Source organism: Larus michahellis, chromosome 3 (genome assembly GCF_964199755.1).
Source record: "Larus michahellis chromosome 3, bLarMic1.1, whole genome shotgun sequence".
NCBI lineage: Eukaryota > Metazoa > Chordata > Aves > Charadriiformes > Laridae > Larus > Larus michahellis.
In genome coordinates this window covers 128,167,701-128,190,173 of record NC_133898.1, presented here as the reverse complement: position 1 = coordinate 128,190,173, position 22,473 = coordinate 128,167,701, and the positions used below count along the sequence as shown (strand labels likewise).

At 49.8% G+C, this 22,473-nt stretch overlaps 1 protein-coding gene across 5 annotated transcripts in view; it reads left to right on the top strand.

The window, feature by feature from the left end:
* Window positions 1-22,473, top strand: part of GATA4 (GATA binding protein 4) — a 34,080-nt gene that overhangs the window by 1,894 nt on the left and 9,713 nt on the right. Inside the window, exons 1-3 of one of the 5 annotated variants that reach the window (XM_074582094.1) lie at window positions 15-153; window positions 521-912; window positions 21,159-21,328. In XM_074582094.1, the coding sequence (XP_074438195.1) occupies window positions 804-912; window positions 21,159-21,328 (279 nt within the window). In that variant the 5' untranslated portion in view covers window positions 15-153; window positions 521-803. Of the gene's footprint in view, window positions 1-14; window positions 154-212; window positions 913-21,158; window positions 21,329-22,473 lie in introns of those variants that run through there. The other 4 variants (XM_074582095.1, XM_074582096.1, XM_074582093.1 and 1 more) reach the window with 4 other exon arrangements.

Here is a 22,473-nt window from a genome sequence, read left to right as displayed (position 1 = left end):
CATCGTGTTGGGGGGGGCCGGGGGGGGGCGGGAGGTGATGGATGGAGCCCGGTGGGAGAAGCTAAATCCAGGCGGGAGCTAAAAATCTCTCCTCCCGGAGGGACCCGGACTTCTTACTTGGGGGTCTCGAAGCGGCGGCCGGACCTGCTGAAGGTGGGGAAGGAGGGTGGTGGTGGGGAAGAGGGGAGGGTGGGGGGGGTGTGTTTTGGAGGAAAATTGCATCGCTGGTGGTGTTTTGGTTTTGGCTGGAAGGTTGTACCCACGCGAGACCGCTCCGGCCACCGCTCGCCGGAGGGGAAAGCTGAGCCTGGGGTTTGTCACCCGCTCCCCATCGCTCCGGATTGTGGCCGGGGACCCGGCTGGGGTTTGGGGGGGCCCATCGCGAGATGTACCAGAGTTTAGCCATGGCAGCTAACCCCGGCCCTCCGGCGTACGAGGGGGCAGGTGGCTTCATGCACAGCGCGGCCGCAGCGTCCCCCGTCTACGTGCCCACCACGAGGGTCACCTCCATGCTCCCCAGCCTGCCGTACCTCCAGAGCAGCGGCTCTTCCCAGCAAGGCAGCCCCGTCTCCAGCCACTCCATCTGGACTCAACCCGGAGCCGAAAGCGTCGCTTACAACCCCGGATCTTCTCACCCTCCTGTGTCACCTCGGTTCTCCTTCTCCACCAGCACCCCCATCCCCGCCACCTCTTCCCGGGAAGCCGCGGCGGCTTACAGCAGCTCCTTGAACCTTTCGGCTAACGGGAGGGAGCAGTACACCAGGGGGTTCGGCAGCTCCTATTCCAGCCCTTACCCGGCTTATATGAGCCCAGAAATGGCCACCACTTGGACTTCTTCACCCTTCGACAGCCCCATGCTGCACAACCTGCAGAGCCGAGGGACGCCCGCGGCCGCCCGGCACGCCAACATAGGTGAGCGCAGCAGCCGGGGTTGGGGGTAGGGGAGGGAGGGTTTCACCCCGAATTTGGTGGGCAATTTGGTTTGACCCCAAATTTGAAGGAGAAATTCGGGATATTCGCCAGAGCCGCCCTCTCTGGCTGCAAAACCTGGGGGTCCCCACCGTCGTGTGGTTGCACACATACAAAATCACCATTTCAAAAGACCCTCAAGGACCACACTTTAAAAGAAAAAAAAAAAAAAAGGAAGTATAATTTAATTTAGGCCCTGAGCAGTAAAATGCGATGTGCCGAACTCTCGCGTAAGGGCCTGCTGGCTCCACAATCAGTTCCACAGGGATTCCGGGGCTGCGTTGGGGATGATCGTGGTTGTGCAGGACCACGATTCTCCATGGGCATGCATGCACTCCCTTCCTGGGCTTTCTTTAGGTGTAAAATGGGTGAAATTTGTTTGGAAAAGGAGGAAATCAGAGTTTGGCCCGTGAATCCCAGATCTTCCTTTTGGGCTATTTTATGTTATGTCTTTTTTAAATTTTTGGGAAGGGCGGTTAGGCTGGAAAAAGGGCAAGCAAAAGGAAATTTGGTGCTGAGGGGGCAGAGACGATGGAAAAGGAGGAAAAGAAATGCATCCACATTTATTATCACGCTTTTGGGGGGACTCGCAGGCACATCGTATCGACCCAGCCCTATATTTCGGCGTCTCCTTGCCCAAAAAAATCTCAGCCCTGACCTCTCCTGCCGATCCTGATCTCGGAGCCTTTCATTTCATTAAACGCCCCTGGCTCCTCCGACCAGAAATGGCTTAAAATATCACTTTATATTTTAGATGGTGGAAAAGGGAGAAAGGGAGGGGAGAAATGCGGGGCACATCTCTGCATCGCGATTTCATAAACTCTTTTTTCTTCCCCGCCTTCTCTCCATGAAGGTATTTCTGCCGGGGTCGGGGTTAACAAAGAACGTGATGAAAATTTGTCTGCAGATGCATTTTAATTTTGCGTTCTTTAACCTGAATTTTGGAGGGTAATTTTTCCCTCCAGTCCAGCAAGATTTGTGTTATCTTTAGCTTTATTTTAAGACGCTAAAGAAAGGAAAGTTGGGCATCGGTGAAGGCTTGGCCTTGCCGATGCCTTTTGCTTTTCTTTGGGCATTATGAAATTGCTTAAAATGGGGAGCAGATTGTCTTTAAGGATAAAGTTTTGGCCAAGCAGGCAATGTTTTTGGGAAGCCACGTGAAGGTAGAAAGCGTAAGAAAAAAAGGCAGGATGAATCAAATAATTAAGTAATAACTGAATATTATCAACAAGGACATACGCGCATTCGTATTTGACTACCATGCCGTCTCTTCCTTAGGAAAAAAAAATACCACCTTTTTGCTTTTGCGATGGTCTCAAAAGGGCTCTTAGTAATAAAAATAACTTAAAACCAAAATAATGCAGATGAAAAATTGCAGTTGCAAAAATACCCGACAGCTTTTAAGGTGCCGGAGATTGAGTGTAGTGATTTTGGCTTTTCAAGCCCTGAGTTAAGCGGCGGTTTCGCAGGTTGCAGCCTGTCTTTTGGTGGCAAAAAGTGCTTTTTTATCCGGGCTCCTAAGTCGCAGCGGGAAGCCGGGATGGGTTGAGCCGGTCCAGAAAATGTTAGTGGTCTGTAATGGAAGAGGAAGGAGCCGGGAGCCCCTTCCCTTCCAGCGCCGGGTCCTGGATTCACGGCGTCGCCTCCGGCATCACCGAGGGCAGCGCGGCAGAAACCCGGGGGATTTATTAGCGGTGGGTCTGATTTCGCCTCTGCCTCGAATGAATTGTGGAAACAGAAATTGGGTTTAAATAAAAAATGTTCGGTTTTGGTAAAAAAAAAAAAAAAGAAAAAGAAATAAAAAAAATTCCTGAAATCTGAAAAGTTTTAAATTGGGGATTAAAATGGAATTTTTTTTTTGGAAGGCAAAAGCGGTTGAAAGTCCAGACCTACCCCTTTCCCTCTTCTCCCGAAGTCGGGACGCGGCCGGGCTGTTCCCAACCGGGTCCCTTCTCGGCACCGGGATGCAGCCGGACTCCCACCCCACCCCCGGGTCCCTTCCCGACGCCGGAGGGACGCTTTGCCCAGGCTGCGGGTATTGAGGAGGGTGGTATGAAGCACATAAAAGCCGGCTGGTGGTTTCTGAGCGGGGAGAAGGTGTTGGTTTTTTTTTTTTTTTTGGATAAGCGAGGGTGAAAAGCCCCGATGGGCTGAAAAACTGAAAGATTTAATAGGAGGGAAACACCACTGTGGATTGCACCCATCACAGACCCGCTTCAATAACACATCCGAGCTCAGTCCCCGGCACGGTGGAGCCCAGGCTCCTTCCTCTGCCTTTCCTTAGCAATAAAGGTATTTTTATTCTCTGGACAATGAGGAATCTCAAGGTAGAAACACAATCCTTGCGCAAGGCTTTATTAAATCAAGGGATTTTTGCAGCGCTCTGGTGTCCCTCCAGTGATTTTTCTTCCCGGAGAACTGTCACCTTTGGATAGTGCTAATTGCAGAGCGCCCCTGGGATCATTAGAATATTAATTATTACCATTTATTTAATAACTAAGAGCAAGTCTCTGCAGGTGTAGCCGGCTAGGCAGACACAGATATGCAGTCTATGGCATTTTTTTTCCCCGCTGTGAAGCAATGCACTTGGGAAAGTTTGGTGAAACTGTGTAAAAAGGTGATAGAAAATGGGAAAAGCAAGAATCTCTTTATTTCTGCTCAAGAAATAAAGAACTTATTGCTTTTTTTTTTTTTTTTTATTAAGAGGAATTAAAACCTGTCAATGCAGCTCTGTGAGGGCAGCCATCCTCTGGGAAGGACGGCTGCGTAAATCACATGGGCCTATTTGAAAAACTTTCCCTGGAGTGAGTTCAAAATGCCAAATTTGGGCTTTTCAGGGTAACTTTGGCGAATGATTTCATTCACCTGAAGGGCAGGATCAGACCCTGCGGCTGAGGCCGTGAACTTGCTCCGGGCATCGCCTGGGATGGGGCTACAGTGAATTCCCGACTTAATGAGGCATGAAAAGGACCGGCTGCAAAGTCCCCCCTTTCAGGAGACTTCCCGGCCAGAGCCGAAAACCTCTGGAAATCTGTCCCAAAATTAGCACAGATGGGCAGTTTGCCCCTTTCCCCTTCCCCGGGTGGAGGGGAGCGGGGATCGAGGGCGGCACGGGAGCTGGGGGGAATCCATCCCACTGCCTCCTGGATGTTTCCAGGCTGGGGATGGAGGGCCAGATCCTGCTTTGCCATCCTCAGCCCCTATAATTTGTCTTTTCACACAAAAAAAACCCCAAACCAAACAGTGGGGTTTTTCTTTTTTTCTTGGCACAGAGGAGGCTGATGGGGCTGTGGGCATTTCTGCTGGGTGCTCTGCATTTTGTTTGGACTGACTCGAAGTCAGGGTTCCCCGGACAGGCACCGTCTGAACACAGCAGCAGCATCTGGGAAGATCAAAGCCCGGAGCAGACGCTGCTGGGTTGGAAAATGTCCTCTCTGCTGCTGGTGGGGGAGAGATGGTGAATCAGATCTTAAGCTTTCCCATAGGGATGCTAAGAGATTTGCCCTGTAGCGTCCCCCTGGCCGGGCATTCCCGGTGACTCATCAGCATTTGTTACAACTCTCTGCCCTACAAGCAGCCCCTGACCTTCCCCACGCACCTAAGGATGAGTTGGCCGCTCCCTGTAGAGCAGCGGGCGAGGGGGGGAGCCCAGAACCTCTGCTGTCCTGCCCTTGGAGGGATGGGGCTGCAGGATGGAGTGGTGGGACCTTAGGATGGAGGGATGGGGCAGTGGGATGGAGTGATGGGACCGTAGGGTAGAGTGATGGGACCGTAGGATGGAAGGATGGGGCCGTAGGATGGAGTGATGGGGCCACAGGACGGAGGGATGAGACCGTAGGATGGAGCGATAGGGCTGTAGGATGGAGGGATTGGACCTTAGGATGGAAGGATGGGGCCATAGGATGGAGGGATGGGACCTTAGGATGGAAGGATGGGGCCGTTGGATGGAGGGATTGTGCCATAGGATGGAGGGATTGTGCCATAGGATGGAGGGATGGAGATGTAGGATGAAGGGATGGGACCGTAGGATGGAGGGATGGGGCCATAGGATGGTGTGATGGGGCTGCAGGACAAAGAGACAGGACCATAGGATAGAGTGATGGGAGCTTAGGATGGAATGATGGGGCCATAGGATGGAGTGATGGGGCCAGAGGATGGAGGGACTGGATGTTAGGAAGGAGGGATGGGGCCATAGGATGGAGTGATGGGGCTGCAGGACGGAGGGATGGGGCTGCAGGACAAAGAGACAGGACCATAGGATAGAGTGATAGGACCTTAGGATGGAAGGATGGGGCCATAGGATGGAGGAATGGGGCTGTAGGACAAAGGAATGGGAGCGCAGGATGGAGCGATGGGACCTCAGAATGGAGGGATGGGACTGTAGGAGGTGTCTGTATTTTGCACAGGACCCTACATCCCCCGTTTTGCATTTCTCACCTCGTCTCTGCCGGCGGGGAAGCTTGGCCCAGGGCTTTGTTCCCCCCCCCGCCGGTTTCAAGCCGCCGTCTGCTCTCCTGCCTAATTTAATTGTCACCCATCAGTCTGGGACTTGGGATGAAACCCACGGAATTAAGGGATGCAAGATCAAGCTCAAGCACACAAGTGATTATTACCCGCACAAATCCCCCAAAAGGGTATTTTAAACTGTAAATACAGCAAAGATAGGAATAAAAATATCCCCAACGTGGGCACTATATCACACTCATTAACAATATGGTTCCTTCATTGAAAACTGCTTTATTACCGAATAACCGAATACCGAATAACCGAAAACACTTTATTACCGAATACAAATGCATATGATGCATAGAACAGCCATGGCGTAGTATACAATATGTTATAAAAGCTAATGAATTTTTGTCACGCAGTAAAACTTAATGTGGTGGATGGTGGCCCTGAATCTGAGACTTTATTAAGCCAGGATTAATTATTTTTCTCCTCCACACACGCATTCACGTGCGTGTCTTTGTCCCTGGAGCGATAACAGTGATTTTTTTTTTTTAAGAGACAGCTTACATTTTGCTCTTTCTGTATTTCTTTCCATCGGGTTTTGGGGGAGAAAGAAGCGAAACCCTTGGAAATAGATGAGGGTTTATCTGGTGTTTCCCCAGGGAAACTGGACCTGATCCTGCTCCCTCCGTGCTCCTCTGATGATGGAGAAACCTTGGCTCGGCAGGCAGAGAAATGCTCCCCAAAGCTGGTTATCCCCGACGCAGCCGGGTATTTTTAATGGGGCAAATTATCTTGCTCCCAACAAGTGTAAAATTAAGGATGCCTTGTGGAAAAAAAAAAACAAACCACAACAACAAACCTCCAGCCAAGTGCCAACCAGCAAATAAAATCCCAAACCGGGTGAAAAAGCGGCAGCGTGGTGAGATGAGCAAGTTTTGGCACCTGAAGGTCGGCAGCCTGTTGCGGCTGAAGCTGCTAAAATATAGGTGGAAAAATGCAATTTTTTCATAGAATCATAGAACGTGAAAAAATTTTTAGGAAAATCCCATATAAATGAAATTTTTAGAGTAGTCCTCAAACCTGCAGAGACCTTGTTTCTCATCGACGCAGGGCTCCAGGCTGAAATTTTTGCTCCTCGAGCCCGGCGCATGTAGGAAAAATGGGATTGTAAATATATTCTGTCCCCTATATAATGTATCAAGGAGGTTTTCTTTCCCAAATTCCCTGCCCTGGCACCCCAACCTGCTGCGTCCTTCCCTCCCTTACAGTTCCCTTGCTGAAAAGGAGGGGCAGAAATGGGATATTTGTGGGTCTCCCCCGTCTCGGTGACGCTCCTTGGGGGGGGCCACAAGGCGGAGGATGGTGGGGGGGATGCAGCCGAACATCTCGGGTCCTTCCAGCCTTTTGCAACCTTGTTATAAAAAGACTTAACGAAGCGTCTGCCTCCCATTTGGGGCTCACCCCTGGCTGCGAAACCAGGCGGGGAGCCGTGGCCAGAGCTCAGATTTGGGTTTAAAGCAGCCGGTTTTGCTCACGCTGAGAAAAAAAGGCAGAAACGCAGATTTATTTGGGTTTTTTTTTTTCTTTTTTTGGCTGGGACAGACGCCCCAGCCCCGTGTTACGGGGAGGTGTGATCCCCGAATAACGCGATGACGCTGCCAACGGCAAGGTGGGGTTGTTACGGGCAGGGTTTGCTTTGGGGCAGGGGGGGGAAAAAAATGGGGAAAAAAAAAAAAAAAGTGTGTAATTCTGCCCGTGGGAGTGCAAAAAGGGGAGATGGGGAGGGCCAAATATTCACCTCGTCGATGGGATCCCGAATTCACGCTGCCGTCTGGCAGGAAGGTGTAAATACGCCTTCGGCGTGCGCGTGCGAAAAGCCGCTTAAAAAGCCAGGGAAATATCCGAGAACGTGGTCTTACCTCCCAAACTCACCCGAACTGTAAAAGCAAATTTCATCATGAGGTTGCATTGATTTTTTATTTTTTTTTTTTTAAATTTATTTTTAGGGGAATAAAAAAAACCTTTTGGGTCCCATCTGCGGGGCAAAAACCTCGCGGCTGGCTGTGACAGCGGCAAAATATTAAAAATTCTCCGGCTTTTACAAGTTTTCCCCACGTCATCGGTCGCGGTGACCGGTCCAAGCCGTAAATACATCTGTAATGAGAAATTAAACCCAATTATCTGCCGTGCCTGAGCAGTGAGGTCTTTACACCCGGGTGCCCACACGTGCGTGACAGTGCTTGAAAACAATTCCATCAGCGCTGCCTTCGCAGCGGCTGCTACGAGGGGTATTAAAGGCTCTTTTGAAAATGAAAAAAAAACCCCAAAACCACGTTTGCACCGCGCCGAGCCGTTGTAAGGCAGAAATGGGGGCGGGGGGTGTTCGTTGGTGGTTTTTTTGGCTTTTTTTTTCCCCTTGCAGTTTTTTCGGAAGGTGACTTGCTGCGGGCAATGCTGGAGTTGGCAGCGTTTCCCCCTGCGATCGCACCCTTTTAAACACCGGTGGGTTTTTTTTTTTTTTTCCCCGCTGTTTTTTTTTTTTCGGATTTTCTCAGCTCCCCCCCCTTCCCCACCCCCCCCCCAAAAAAAAAAAATAGAGCAGGGAGGAGGGCGGGCGCCGGGTCCGCCAGGAAAGAAGATCCCGGGCAGAGATTTTCAAAGCTGGACGTCGATCCGACCCCGCTGTCGGCGCTGAAATATTTCAGCTTTCAGGTTTTTTTTTTTTTCGGCCAGGGCTGGATTTTAAAGCCAAAGTTTGGGACAGCGGCCGCTGGAAGTGAAAATCCTTTTTTTTTTTCCTTTTCCAAGAATTGCTGGGTGATTTTTTTCTAATTTTTTTTTTTTTTTCTCAGTTATTTGCTGGCGCAGAGGGTTCGGTGTGTTTTGTCGTTTTTGCTTAACTAGGTGGACACCTAAATGTAGGATGCGCCCTTTGCTTGGAAGGGGGACAAAGTCGTGTCCTTCCCGCGTCTTTCTGCTGCTTTCTCTGCCTTTCCGAGGCCAATCCTGCTGCTTCCCCCCAGGCAAGGCTTGCAGAATCAGGCCCCCCCTTATAAAAGACATTCAGTATGGGCTGTGAAAAAAAAAAAAAACCACAAACACCACCACCCCCCCCCCATCTTGCTTCCCCAGAGCTCAAACCATCCTTGTTTTAAAGCAGAAGGAGGTTCACCGGGCGCTGCTGCAGGATCAGGCCCACGCAAGAAGTTTCCATAGGGAAGAAACGCAGCCCCCCCGGCCCCACCCCCCCCCCCCGCAAATCATATGGCGACCTAGAGGTTTTTCTCAGAGAAAAAAAAACAAAAAACAAAAAACAGTGTGACTTTTTCTTTTTCCTTTCTGGAAAACAGCCACTTGGTTTATACGTTGCGGAACGAAGGGATTTGTGCTTTTTTTATTTTTTTAAATTATTTTTAGTGACCCGTCAAGCCGGTGAAGCCCTTATCGCAGCCAGCGGGGCTGGAACGGCGCACGCCAGCCTTAGGAGAGACTCGGACATTCGTTTTGTTTGTGAAGGGGGGGGGGAAATAATTAAATAAATTCATGGCAAGTGAAGGAAAAGTGAGTTTTCCAGCAGAGGTGGGGCGAGGGACGCAGCGGGGCCGATCTCCCGTCTCTACCAGGGACTGGTACCGGCAGCTTCTGAATCTGGGAGAAGGAAATCACCGCCTTGGAAATGTTTTCCTCCTAATCCCTCGGAATTATGGTCGGTGTCTGCCGGGGGAGCATTTCAGGAGACGTCCCGCGGTGGGATGCCGCTGCCTGCTCTCGTTCTCCTTCCCAAAACTCAGCCGTTCTCCTCAGGTCGATGCTTCCAGCCGCGGCCTCATGTATTTTGGGGGTGCCGGAGCAGGGCTGGGCACCTGACGCCATCGGGGTCTCCTAAAAAATTAAAACCTGAGCCCAGCAAAAGAATTTGTGGACAAAGATGGAGCCGGGGCTGGAGGGGGGAGAAGGAGACCAGACCTCTCCCTCGGAGCAAGGTTTTGCCAATTCTTGCTTTTTTTTTTCACTGCTCCTGCTCGCACGGTCTATAATATTTAGGCAAGTCGTAGGTTGTCCTCTGGCCTCGAGGGCCGGGGGAGTCTCCTTTGGCTCTGCAAACATCTCTGAGCAGTTTGGGAGGCATCTGCCTCTTGTCTGCTTTTCGGCTCTTGCTGGCCCTGGTGCTTCATTTATTTCATCCCGTTTTTCCTTCAAGCTCCAGCTTCTGAAGTCATGTACGACAGGCTTTGGTTTTGCAGGAAGGGAAGGAGAAACTTTTCTGGACAAGAGAAAAGCTGGGAAACCCTGATTCCTACCTGTTAAAACTCTAGAAGAGACATAAAAATAATCCAATATTTATTATTTAAACTCCTTTCCAAGTTCTTGGGTTCGCAAGCCAGGGAGCCATCATTATTAAATATTCAGGGCTTGCAGCGCTGGAGCTGTAAAAAAATCAGCGAGGAGGCAAGCCCCAGACATCAGGACTCCTCCGAATGACATGTTTGGCCCCCAGATGTCTGAGATTATTTTGGGAAGGGAGCGCTGGCCCCAGGGGCTGGCTGCTCCGGGGACAGGCTGCTGGGAAGGACACTGCGTTGGGACACGCCTTGGTGATGCGGAGCACGAGAGAGGGAGCTGGCTTGGGAGGTGTCTCCTCCTCATGCTCCCCAGGGCTGGGAGGATGCTCTGGATCCTGGGCACCACCGAGGCTTTTCTCCAGGGGCTTCCCACGTTTGGTCCTTCATGGCTTCAACGGGGCACATCATTGATGCTCTCTGATTGACCCTGACCCTCTGGATGTGAAGATCTGACCTCCTCCAGGGTTTGCCCAGATCCCACCAGGAGGGACCACAAGCAGGAGGGGCAAAGAGGGGAGATTTCGATGAGATATCAGGAAGAAATTGTTTACTGAGAGGGTGGTGAGCCCCTGGCCCAGGTTGCCCAGAGAAGCTGTGGCTGCCCCATCCCTGGAGGGGTTCAAGGCCAGGTTGGACAGGGCTTGGAGCAACCTGGTCTGGTGGGAGGTGTCCCTGCCCAGGGCAGGGGGCTAGAACTGGATGAGCTTTAAGGTTCCTTCCAATTCTAACCATTCTATGATTCTACAATCCCCCTTGTTCCCCCTTCCTTTTGCCCCCAACCAGGGCAGGGTCTCCCCCCGTCAGGGCTCTCTGCCTGCCCCGCTGCCTCCTCTCTCCAACCATTTCTACTCCTAAACCAACATCCCAGTGAGCCTCTGTCACCTCCCTTCGCGCAAAATCAATAACAACGGGTGAGCAGGTTAATTATAATCACAGAATAAACGCCGCGGTCTCAAAGTTCGCTCAACTTTCAGCAGTGTTTTCAAAATGAGCGGACGACGCCAAGAAACTTTCATTGATTCCTGCGGGGCAGGTTGTGGGAGTTTGAACCTGTCCCCGAGCTGATCTCTTGATTCGAGACCTACTCAATTTTCTTCCTTATCTCGACTTTCGCCTATCTTATAATGCCTGTTATTTTAGATAAAAAGTCCAATCAATTGAGTTAGAAAAACTGCAAGTTATATGTTGCCCTGATAAGTCCGGTACCTGCCGGTTTATTGGTCCGGGCTGCAGTTTCTGCGCAAACTGACCTTTGCAGATGCTTTATCGGCGGCCGGGAGAATCTCTCCGTCCTCCTGCCCCGCTCGGGGGCTGAGTTGACTTAACGTGCGGAATAACTAAGAAAAGAGGAAAAGCGAAGGGCCAGGGGTTTAGGCAAACTGACCGTCCCCTATAACGCGATGAACCGTAGTAAACACCTTTTTGTTTGTCCCTGGCTGGCGGCCCGTAGGGAGGCCAGGATCTGGCCTGGCTTATTTTGCTGTAACTCCTCTGCATGGTTATTTGCCAGCGTATTTATCACCTCCCAGTTGGAGTCAGAGCCTGTGTCTAAATTAGCGAGCTGAAGAAAACTGGGGCTGAGGGGGGGGGTTGAATAGGCACATGATAATCAATATTTGTTCGTGCCGTCATGTTCGGAGCTCAGAGCAATATATACCCTACGTATTTCATATATTACTATACATGGCATCTATATGTTTTATATATATAAAGTGTGGTGGGGGTTTATATATGTCTGTGTGTTATATTTGTGTATGTATATATAAATATATACATACATGGTTCTATACAGCTATGTTCTATATAGCCATAGAATAATAATTCTAGTCACAAAACCAGAGAGAATTGATCAGAGATGACTCTGAGCTTGCTACGACGGCATTCTTAAGGACATGGTGTATGTGTGTTTATATACAAATACGTAAATTTATATAAACGTACGTATTACATACACAAGTATAATACATGCACACACATGATAACAATAATACAATTATTTGTATTCCTACAAGCAGGATGTTGCCCATTTGACTTGGATAAATGTCTTCTTCTCTGATCTGTGCCAGTCTGGGAAAGAAAAACAAATCAACTTTGAGTTTCTGGAGTTGCAGGACTGTAGAAACACACGTTGGAGGGATCTCTAGTCCAGCCTCCTGCTTGAAGCAGGACAACCACTGGCAGTAGCTGAGGACAGCTGTGGATCCGCCTGGATGAGGCTTGGAAATGCCCAGGGATGGAGATTCCCCCAGCTCCTAACGAAAACCCTTTTCCTAATGTCCAGCCTCTGGTTTGTGCTGTGTCCCCTTGTGCCTTCTCCCACTACTGGCTCTGTTGTCTGCATACATCTGCCCAGCTGCTCCCTGGTGTCTTTGTAATGATCCCAAACAGCACCAGTTTCCCTGGGCCCGGAGCTGGCCCTGGCTTTGGTCCACCTGGGTGCTGGTAGTCACCTCTACAGACAGACAGATGGTCACCATGAGACAGACTGATGCTGCACTGGGGCGTACGGCCACAAGTCAGTGGGTTCCCATGGTTTAAGGATTTTCAGCTCATAGAATCATAGAATCATTTAGGCTGGAAAAGACCTTTAAGATCATCAAGTCCAGCTGTAAACCTAACACTGCCAAGTCCACCACTAAACCATGTCCCTAAGTGCCACATCATCAGTTGCTCTGTAGGAGGTCGAGAGGGCCAAGGGCACGTGAAGGCTGTGTCATGCTTGATGACAAATTAGAGCCAGATGCCAGCCATGGGGAACCCGACAGACCACGCTCTTCATTCGTTAGCACAGCCCCTGGCATGGTCCAAGCACCTCAGCCTGATCCAAGCATCTCCTGGTGCAGCTCCTGGGAAGCAGTTGAGATGTGACCACTGTAGATTGGGGTCTGAGAGCATCTGAACATGGCCAGACTCTGCTAGCTGGGCTTAGGGTCAGCGTTCACCAGTTACCCAGTAGCCATAAGGCCAGTTCCCATGGCTCAGCCGCGGAGCAGCAGCTTGGCATGTCTCCACTGCACACCTGCTTGTGGTCCTCTGTGGGTACAGCAGACACGGCCGCATATGTTGGAGATGGTCCATTGCCTGTGCGCAACTCAGAAACGGCTGCTCAGGTGGGATCATGGCATTGCAAATCCCAACCTTTTCTGATCCTCTACGTTTTTTTCCACACCATCCCTTCCCTTGCAGTTACCAAAGCAGAGCCTCTGCTAGGGCACATCCATTTGGAGATGGGACACGTTTCAAGGAGAAAAACGCTGTAGTTTTTTTCCATTGTCAAAAAAGAGAAAGACCATTTCCAGGTGCCTCCTGCCAAGCAGACCCCAGACTGTGGATGGCCCCATCCTGGCCATTCCCCGGGCTCTCCGTGCTAATCTAAGATTTGTTAAAAAATATTTGGACAGTCGATAAGCCGAGGAATCTCCTGTTTATCAGAAGAGCCTCAGATATTTACAAGTGTAAGAACTGTAAGTAGGAGTAAGAAAGGGGAGGTCACTGGTGGGTGGGATCAGGCTTACATCCCTGCAAAAGAAAGCAGACCTTGGACCTTCACACGTGCACAACTTGAGAGTCAGCAGAAGTTGCTGTAGGACACCAGGTTGCTATCAAAGGGGTGGCCAGCAATTACTCCCACCAAAAGCACCCCACATCTTCAGGGGTGTTCGCATGCCAGTCTCCTGTAGGGCAGACTGTGTACCTGTTGGATGTGGGCATTTCACGGTACTTCGGTGTGCTGGTCAACCGTCTCTTCAGTCAGCTCTGGTACAGCCATTGGGCTTGATGGTTTGCAATCTGGTGTGTTGGAGAGCTGTCAATGCTTCTCCAAGAAACCAGGTTGGCCAGTCCCGCAGGACCATCCCCTGCCCCTTCCCAAAACAGGCAGTTTATCTGTATCTGCTTTGGAGGAATCCATCCCGTTTCCACCCACACTTCTTCCATACACTGCTTATCTCCACATCTATGACCGTGGCCTCTGAAAGCTGTCCTGTTGTCTCCCTCTGGTGAGGCAGGGAAGTCATGGTGGAAGAATCACGTTGCAAGGAGATGAAAAACCTTGCTCAAGAGAATCCTATTGCAGAGCCAAGACCGAACTCAAATCCAGGCCCAGGATTTGACCAACCTCCCCAGCGTCTCCCTCTTGCACATGATCTCAGCTGGTCCCTTGGCTGCTTCTACCTCCACTGTCCTTCAAACCGGGGAAAACATATCCACGAAGGAAAGGAGTATTCTTGGCTGTTGGCAATGGTGCGTGCCATAGACCTTGGCTTGCCGCAGGCAGAGGAGGGAGCTTTGCAGGGGAGGGACGCAATGTTCCCTTTGCCTTGACGTGAAACATTTGGCCTGAGAAGGGCTGCACAGGAACAGCCAGGCTGTGGTGTTGGACAAAGCAAGGAGAAAACAGATTTCTTTGCCTTTTCAAAAGCAGCACGTGGCTCAGCCAGGCTGTAGGTTCAATTTTTCCTGAGCAATAAGTAGGGTCTTTAGGTTTGCAGGGAGAAAGCTGTTTGGTCAGGCAGCCAACTGAGTAACCAACCATTTTCTCCACCGTAGACGCGTCAGATAAACCCCAAAACGCTCTGGGACAGCGTCGAGCCATTTCTGTGAAGCTTCACAGTGATGCATTTTGCTTGAAGCTGTCTTTCTGGTTAACAGTGATGAATTTACCCCCTTCTCCGTTTCCTGCAGACCAGCAATCGCACAGGAGATGTTCTTTGATAATCTGGATCAGAGGAGACCAGGGAGCCACATTCCCACCAGCAACCAACCCACTGATAGGCACTACTCAAAGAGGCACTGTCCCGCTCTCCCCGTGTCTAGGTCCCATTAGTCTCTAAAATAGCGGGGCCCTGGATGAATTTCCCCCAAAGTCAGTCAGAGGGGAGGGAGGGAAAAAGCCAATGGTCAGAACCTGCTTTTACAGAAACATCCTCATCTCCATTAGTTTATCATGGGCTTTCTGATCCCAGTCTGTGTGTCGAACTGAGGATGTCCCTGCCAAAAAAATGAAAGGCTCACTGACAGCTTGCTTTGGGCTACAGATCCCTCCCAGGCGTATATTTGGGCTCCTTTATTTCCAGATGCTCCATGTCGCTTCTACTTTTGTCTCTCCTTGGTTTTTGCTCCTGCTTTCCTTTCCAGTTCAGCCCTGCTCTGCCACGATAATGGACCAACCAGCACTTTTAACTGCTGCGATCTGACCAGAAACCACCATTTTGGTGGGTTTTTCCCCTTGAAACTTCAGCTTCTGGAGTCATGCAATTCATGGGAGCATCTCAACCCATTCAAAAGAAATAGAAGATGTGACTTTCGGCTCCACTAGTTGCAGCAAAACACTTATTAAAGGACCCCTAAAGGCTCAGGAAGGGAATCCTTAGGAAAGATTCCCACTGTCACTTATTAATGGCAACAAACTTGGGATTTGGGACAAACCATCCTAAGGAACTGGGAATGGCAAATCCCATGTCCCCCTGCTGTACTGTCATGGCTGTCCCTTGAAGGAGAAGGGGAGGGTGTCTTGGGTGGGATCCCAGGGTGCCCATGTGTCCGAAGGGGCCAATGTCCTTTGCCTCATCTGTGAGTTCCCCTGAGAGTCCATTTGGGATGCGTGTATACACAGGATCGTGGCTCTCACCTCTTATCATAACAAATTGTTTTAGGAAACTGCTTCTCTGTGGGGAAAAACTGCTCTCAGGGTCTGTTTAGAGCCTGTAAGTGCCTGGCTGTGTTTGAAGGACAGCTTCTCCTTTGCTGAGTTGCTTCATTGGGTTGAGAAGACACTTCTGCAGGGGGAAATGTTGATATTAAATATCCCTCCAGCTGTAAACAAAACTCCAGGGCTATATTAATGGAAGTCTCTCTCCATTTCTCTTCACCCAGAGGGGGTGAAGGCAGGAGGGGGCTGGAGGGCAGAAGAAGGTAGACAACTTTGTTGAAGTTTCTCATGCAGCAGGGTCTGACCCCAAACCAGGGCAGGGAGGGCTCTTTGTCCCCTTCTAGAGGCTGATTTGGGAACAGAGACTTATAAACTGGTTGTTGGCTTTGAACTGAAGGATTCAAAATCTCCCTATCGGAGGTGCTTTTACTGTTATTATTCTTTTGGGTCCCGATCCCTCAGGTTTATGTGTTCAGGATGGTCTCTCCAAGGTTAACAGATTCAGGGTTGCTAAGAAAAGCCCAAACAAACCCAGAAGGTCTGGACCTAGGAATGGGAATGCTGTTGGAATTGGGGTTTGCAGAGATGGTGGAAGGACCCAGAGAGGGGATTTCAAGCCACCCTTCGGACTCGAGCCTTGGGCAACCTCCCTCTGATCCCCAGCTGGCTTAGTTGTGAGAGGGTATCTGATTCTCCTTCTTGGGAAGACAAAAGCACTCAGACTTTGGGTGGGCTGGGTCCTTGGTCAGAGATGCTGTCATGTCCTAGCCATGCTGGAAAAAAGTGTCTGTAGGTGTGGGCCGGCTGGTGGTGCTCAGATCTGCTTTCTTGTTTTGCCCTGCATTGTCCATACCAGTTGATCTCTGTGGACCTGGTGGTGGATGTGAAGGACCACTCCCAATGACTAAGAGCCATGAAGGGTCACATCGAAGAATGCTTTTTTCCCTACCAGACTCCAGCAACCCACTTAGGAGCTGCTCCTGGCTCCCAGGGGACTGAATGTCCCATTGTGGAAAGTATTTCTGACATTAGCATGCTCAAGGCCTCACCCAAGATTAGGAGGCTGTTGTGCAACACACAAGTGACATTTCCTGCCCTGGGGACCTTGCAGTCCTCATAAACAGTAGGTATGAGGGGGAAAAGATCTTTTATACAGCAAGCTGATGACCAGGATAGGGACAGGACCCAATCCATCCTCTCCACTGCCTGGGTCATTCAGCGAGATTTCATGATCTGCTCTCATGTGAGAAGCTTCTCCATGGACTAAAGGTAGAAGGACTAAATCAAAGGCCATTAGCATTAGTCAAGGCCAGGGACCCAACCCACAAAAAGGACTGAATGATCCCGAGGCTGATATTATCCAAGACAAAGGCTGGGCAAAGGCACTCAGGGGAGCTGTGTGTTCAAAGAGGAAGATGAGGCCACTCAGCACATATGAGGCTACTTCAGCCATGGGTCTGTGTCCTTCTCAGCCTAACCAGCAAACGTTATCCTTTCCTCAACCCTGTCCCATACCTGGCTTCGGGAGAGGGAGTAAATCTCTCCAGCAGAAAGGCTGTTACAGAGGTCACCAGACGGACCCATAAATCTCCATTATCAGGCAGCGGCTCCTGTGCCACAAAACGGAAATTATTGCCCTGAGTGCGACTGGGGGAGCCTTTCCTTCCCCCCGCATTGTTCAGGGCCCTCCGGGAGCCGCTCGGGCAATTTGCTGCCTGAATAAACGTTTCCTTTCCCGGCTGCTAAGTACAAGGAATAAGTGTCAGGGGATCTCATAATGCCAGGATTTAGAGCTCCAGCCCTGAGACGGAAGCCAAGAAAATGCTTTGCTGCTTTTTCCTGGGGAGCCTCCAGTCTGCTGCGCCTTAATCCCCGTTATTAATAACAGTGGCAAATTAAACAATCAGTGCACTTGAAGCCCAGTGACCTCCATGCCCAATATAGCTCAGCTCGCTGGTGGATCACGGTTCTTCTGGGCTCTGAGCACTGGGGTTGTCTTGTCAGGGACTTTGGAGATATTGCTGTCTTCTTGTGAGCACCCAGGCACGGAGAGGTGGTCTTGCCCCCAGTTATGCTCCTGGGGGAAGGAAGCAGGCAGAGACCATGGCCCAGATCTTCAGAAACAAGCATTTTGAGCATTTGTGTTTCATAGGTCTTGGACACCCACCCACGTCAAACTGCATGGGCTGCAGCTCTTCAGGCAATACTTTCTCACTATTTCGTAGACCCTCAGGTTTTCCAGAGCAGCTGGGATGTCTCAGCTGTGTGGCCCGAAGGTCAGCTCAGAAAGGTCCCCTCGGCAACTTCATCCTTGATTTTAGTGATGCTGTGAAATTACAGCATCTGTTTTAGAAAGAAATCCAGTCCCTTGCCTTCCACTTCTCCATTGGGGCCCAAACGCCCTTTGTCCACTAAAGGGCATGCACTAAGCCTACGCCATCTTCTCTGAGCCAGCAGCCAGCAGTGTCCAAGACAACATCCACTGCCACCTCCAAGCATACTTTGAAGCAGGAGAGGATATTTCTCCTCCAGGTGAGATCTCTTGAGGTCAAGGAGCTCCCTCTGCTCTGATGGGGCTCCAGGAATGGGTTTAATGAGGTTGCACTCTGCAGATGTCATCTTCTGACTCAGCACTGGGTGGTGCACGCCAGGGACGCACCCATCTGATATCACCCCACGAGGGCTTGTGAGTAGGGAGAGCCACCCATTGCGTGGAGCCCCAGGAACAAAGTCTGTTCCTTCCCCATCTCAAGCACCGGTAATTCTTGTTTACTAACGTTCACAAGGATCACCTTTGTCTGCAGCTGAGAGGGGGAAATCACACAAATGTTATTACTACAGAAGTAGAAGAGGGTTTTTTTTTTTAAAATAAAGCAGTGAAAGTCCCTCAAGAGAGACGCTCCGGTCCAAATCCCACGGAAACTGAAATAAACACCCCAAACAAGCAGTGATGATTACAGCTCAAACAAAACCAGATGAAAAACAAGAGCAAAAGAAGCAAGTCTCAAGACTGCTTTGCACTGGGATTTTGGATGTCTCGTTACAAGCCAACGGTGAAAATAATGTGGACAGTGGAGCTGGGTGTTACACAAACCCTTAGGAAATAACACTCAACATTCAGTAGCAAATTTGCTTATTGTCAGAAAATAAAGAGATTTACGGTTTGCCTGGTTTCAACTCCACATCCTCTTTTTTCTTTTTTTCCAAAAGCAGAAGTATACCCACCCATACTTGATATTTCTTCCTATCACACCCATTTTGAGGGACATTCTTATTCAAGAGTTAGTCTAACTCAACATTTCTGAGGGACTGATAGGAATTTTCTCCTTTTTCTTTGATTAAATCTTCCAGATTTTGGTTTTATGGTGGAAAAATCTCCAGAACTGATATTTTGTAATTACTCACAGACACAACTCAAATCAGTCAAGAATTTTAACTGTCATCTTTGGACTACCTCTGCTCTGCTAAATTCTCCCTGGATTATGTCAACAACTTCGTACTGAATTATTTTAAAAGAAGAAGGGATTTTCTCGCAGGATAAAAACCACTATGAAAATAATTTCGCTTTTATTTTGGAAAATGATAATCAAAAACCTCAACAACTTCTAAGATGAAAAAAAAATAGTGAAATGTTTTCCTTTCTTGAGATTTTTCAAGGAAATTAGTTCTTTCCTGACCAGCTGTTCCAATCCCTTCTCTTTTCAAAGGAAGTTTATTTGATCTAGATTTTGGCTGTGATTCAATCATGATTTTAAAGGGGAAAGCGAGGCATTGCGGTTACAGTATCACTGAATCCACGTGTACAAAAATCACCTGGAGGGATTCCCAGCTTTCCTAAACCACCAGAATTGTTCAAAGGCAACGAGATTTTCCTAAACTCATGAGAAGATACTGGATTGCTTCTTTTCTGGTTCCAGAGCCCCTTTGGTACATTCATTTACTATTTTCTAGTATTTCCCCTGGCCACATGGTGTAATCTCATGCCAATTTTACCTTGGTTTTCTAGGGAGAATTAGGCTCACATGAATCTTATTTCTCCGTGTCTCTGTTTACCAGCACCACTTCAGTAATTTTTTAATCCTTTGGCTGTTTCATGGTTATGTAGTTTCCTGCTGACTTTCCAAAAATAGTCTGGAGAAAAGAGAAAATAGGGCTGACGTTTGAACATAACCCGTATTAGATAGAAGAGGATTCACATGGGACTGAGACACAGATCAGGGAGAAGCCAAATTTAGTTGGTTTGGTCTTTGGTGAACTATTATCTTCCATCAGAAAGCTGAGGTACTGGTATAACACGCAGGTGGACAAGCAAGAAATATAGCAAGATGCACAATCACATTTTAAGAATTAACATTATGGTGGTCTTTAATGGCTGAGGGTCCTGATGCAAAGCTCTTGCCGTCCTCCAAACATCTCCTGTGCTCTGCAGTTTGTTGGGAATTTTTTTACCAGCTTGGTTTAGTCCCAGCCTACGTTAAGTGACAGAGCCCTTTGCTGTCATTTGTTGTTTCCTTCTTCTCCCCAATTATTTTACTATCTAGTGTTCCCTTTCTGGTGTCCACAACAGAACATGTCCATGTGCAGGGAGGACTGGTTTTGTAACAGAAGAAATACATCCCTCAGCTGAACTCAATACTCTCCAGGCGGGATGACCCTCAGCAACATGTATTTTCAAGGGCCGTGCCAGCTGGATGCAGCTATATTTACAGCTCAGCAAGGCTGTAGGTGATGCTTGTATTCTGTTAGGCGAAGTTCTTGGCTTCTAGAGGGCATCGTGTCCAAGGGTGAGCTGACCTGTGTCTTTCCAAATGATGATGCAGTCGAGGTGCGTTGCGTTGACCTCTGCACTGACGATGGGGACCTGTCAGAGACAGAGGGATTGGGCTGGCCCAGCCCAGGGCAGCTGTCCTCACCCTCACAGTACAGCTGCTGCTGGGCCTCAGTGGAGGGTCAACCAGGAGCGTGGTGGGTGAACGCACAAACCCCTGGAGAGTGACATCAAGCACGATGGAGATTTGCATCAAAAGCTGAGTTACTGTGATACCTGTGAACCCCCAATGATGTCTGTTAGCTCACAGCCTGACCTAGCATTGTCCATGTGGAGATGCTTCTTGTGCAGAGAACAGGTCAAAGGCACGCAAATGTCTCTCCCCCTTGGCTCTTCGCAGCCATTCCCCTCCACGGAGGGTGGGAGCTGGCATGGGCTGGGTGAGGAGAAGTCCTGCGGGGTAACAGGGCATACAGGCACGGCTTTCCCTGTCCATGTTGGCTTGAGCCCCACTGAGAGATGCTTGGGTAGCGTCTGATCTCTGGGCAGTTCTGCTTCGTGGGTCTGGGATTGTGTTTGTCTGTGGTCGCAGGCAATTTGTCTTGGTTGTAAACACGGCTGTTCGCCTGCCCCAATCTGTTTGCCCTGGCTAAGTCCAGTCTTGAAAATTGGATAACGTCAGAGCAGAAGGAGAGGTTTCTATTTCTGTCTCCTTGTATCCGTGTCCCAGCACATCCCTGCTGCCACAGAAGTCCTGCAGCCAACACTGTATGGCAGGGAAAGGGGTTCCTCTTTCCCAATAATCCCGGGGGCTTCCTTGAGAAGGGAAGAGCTGTTTCTTGCACCTTGTAAAATCTGAATGTTTGGGATTTCTCGAAATGCCACTTCTGGGCTCAAATATTGAGAACCAGACCAGAAATTAAATGTACAGCTGCCTAATTAACCACGTCTTTCCCTTTCTCTCCCATCATGGCAGCAGAATTTTTTGATGATTATTCTGAGGGGCGAGAATGTGTCAACTGCGGGGCCATGTCCACCCCGCTCTGGAGGAGAGACGGCACGGGGCACTACCTCTGCAACGCCTGCGGGCTCTACCACAAGATGAACGGCATCAACCGGCCATTGTTCAAACCTCAGAGGAGGCTGGTGAGTCAAGATCACACAATGCATGTGGGGCACGGCTGCGTGTGAGGATGAGGCAAAAAAGACCTCGGCAAGGTGGAGATGCCAGGGGTCTTTCAACTCCTTTGCTCCTCCTCTGCCCAATTTAGGTGGTTTTGATCCGGATTTCCAAAATAAACCAGATAGATTGTCTTGTACTTGGTACACTCCAAGACCTTGTACTGTCCAAACTGGTTCTGCAGACACCTAGGCCAGGCAGTGGAAAAGGCTGTAGGACACAGGGACAGAACCTTGGTGTCAGTTTAGCAAAAGCCAGTCTTTGCTTTAGTATCCCTGTAGATATATCAGGACGAATGGAAACCCTTTCCAGCTCCACCACACCGTCAGTCCATCTTCTCTTACCCTGAGGGTCCTTATTCCCTGGTCGCTTCATGCTAACTGGCCACTTTTTTTGGATACCGTGATCCCAGCTCCATAAGGTGAGCCGAAGCAGAGCTTGTGGGGCAGGTCAGGTCATCCCAGAGTCTGTGGGGTCAGGATGGGGTACGCATGGGAACATCTTGGTGTTGATACCTTGCCTGTCCCTGCCTGTTTTGGTGAGGGAATTTGGGAACGTATCTGCAGCCTGTACCCCAGGGACATGGGTCCATCACAAACCCAGGTGAAAAGGAGCCACCAAGGAGTAGCTTTCCCCACTCCTTGTCTTCCATGAGGCTTTGTCCCCAACCTGCCCTGCCCTTTGCACCGCCCGGACCTGCCTGTGCTCAAATCCAGCCGTCCCCTGCAAGTGTCAAAAATGACACTGGCAGCTTGAGTGCTGCCACCAGCCACAGCCACCCAGCGCCCTCTTGTGAAAACCCTTTCCTCAACACTGCACTAAGCCAGGCAGTGTCGTTACCCTGCCACCCAGGCCCTTGCCCTCTTCCATTTACTGGTCTACGTGTTGTCCTGGGGCACATCAGTGTGGTCAGGAATGGCCCGTTGGGTACCGGGCTTGGTCCTTTACAGAAAGGAGCAACGAGTGTTCTTAACTCTGCACAGCCTTGGGGTAAGGCTTGGAAAACCTCATGAGAAATATAAATGCATGAGGTGTGCAGATCTCTACAGGTGTTTTTGTCACGTGTCTGGGGAGCTGGCAACCTGGAAAGCTTGCAAAAAAAGGCCAAATT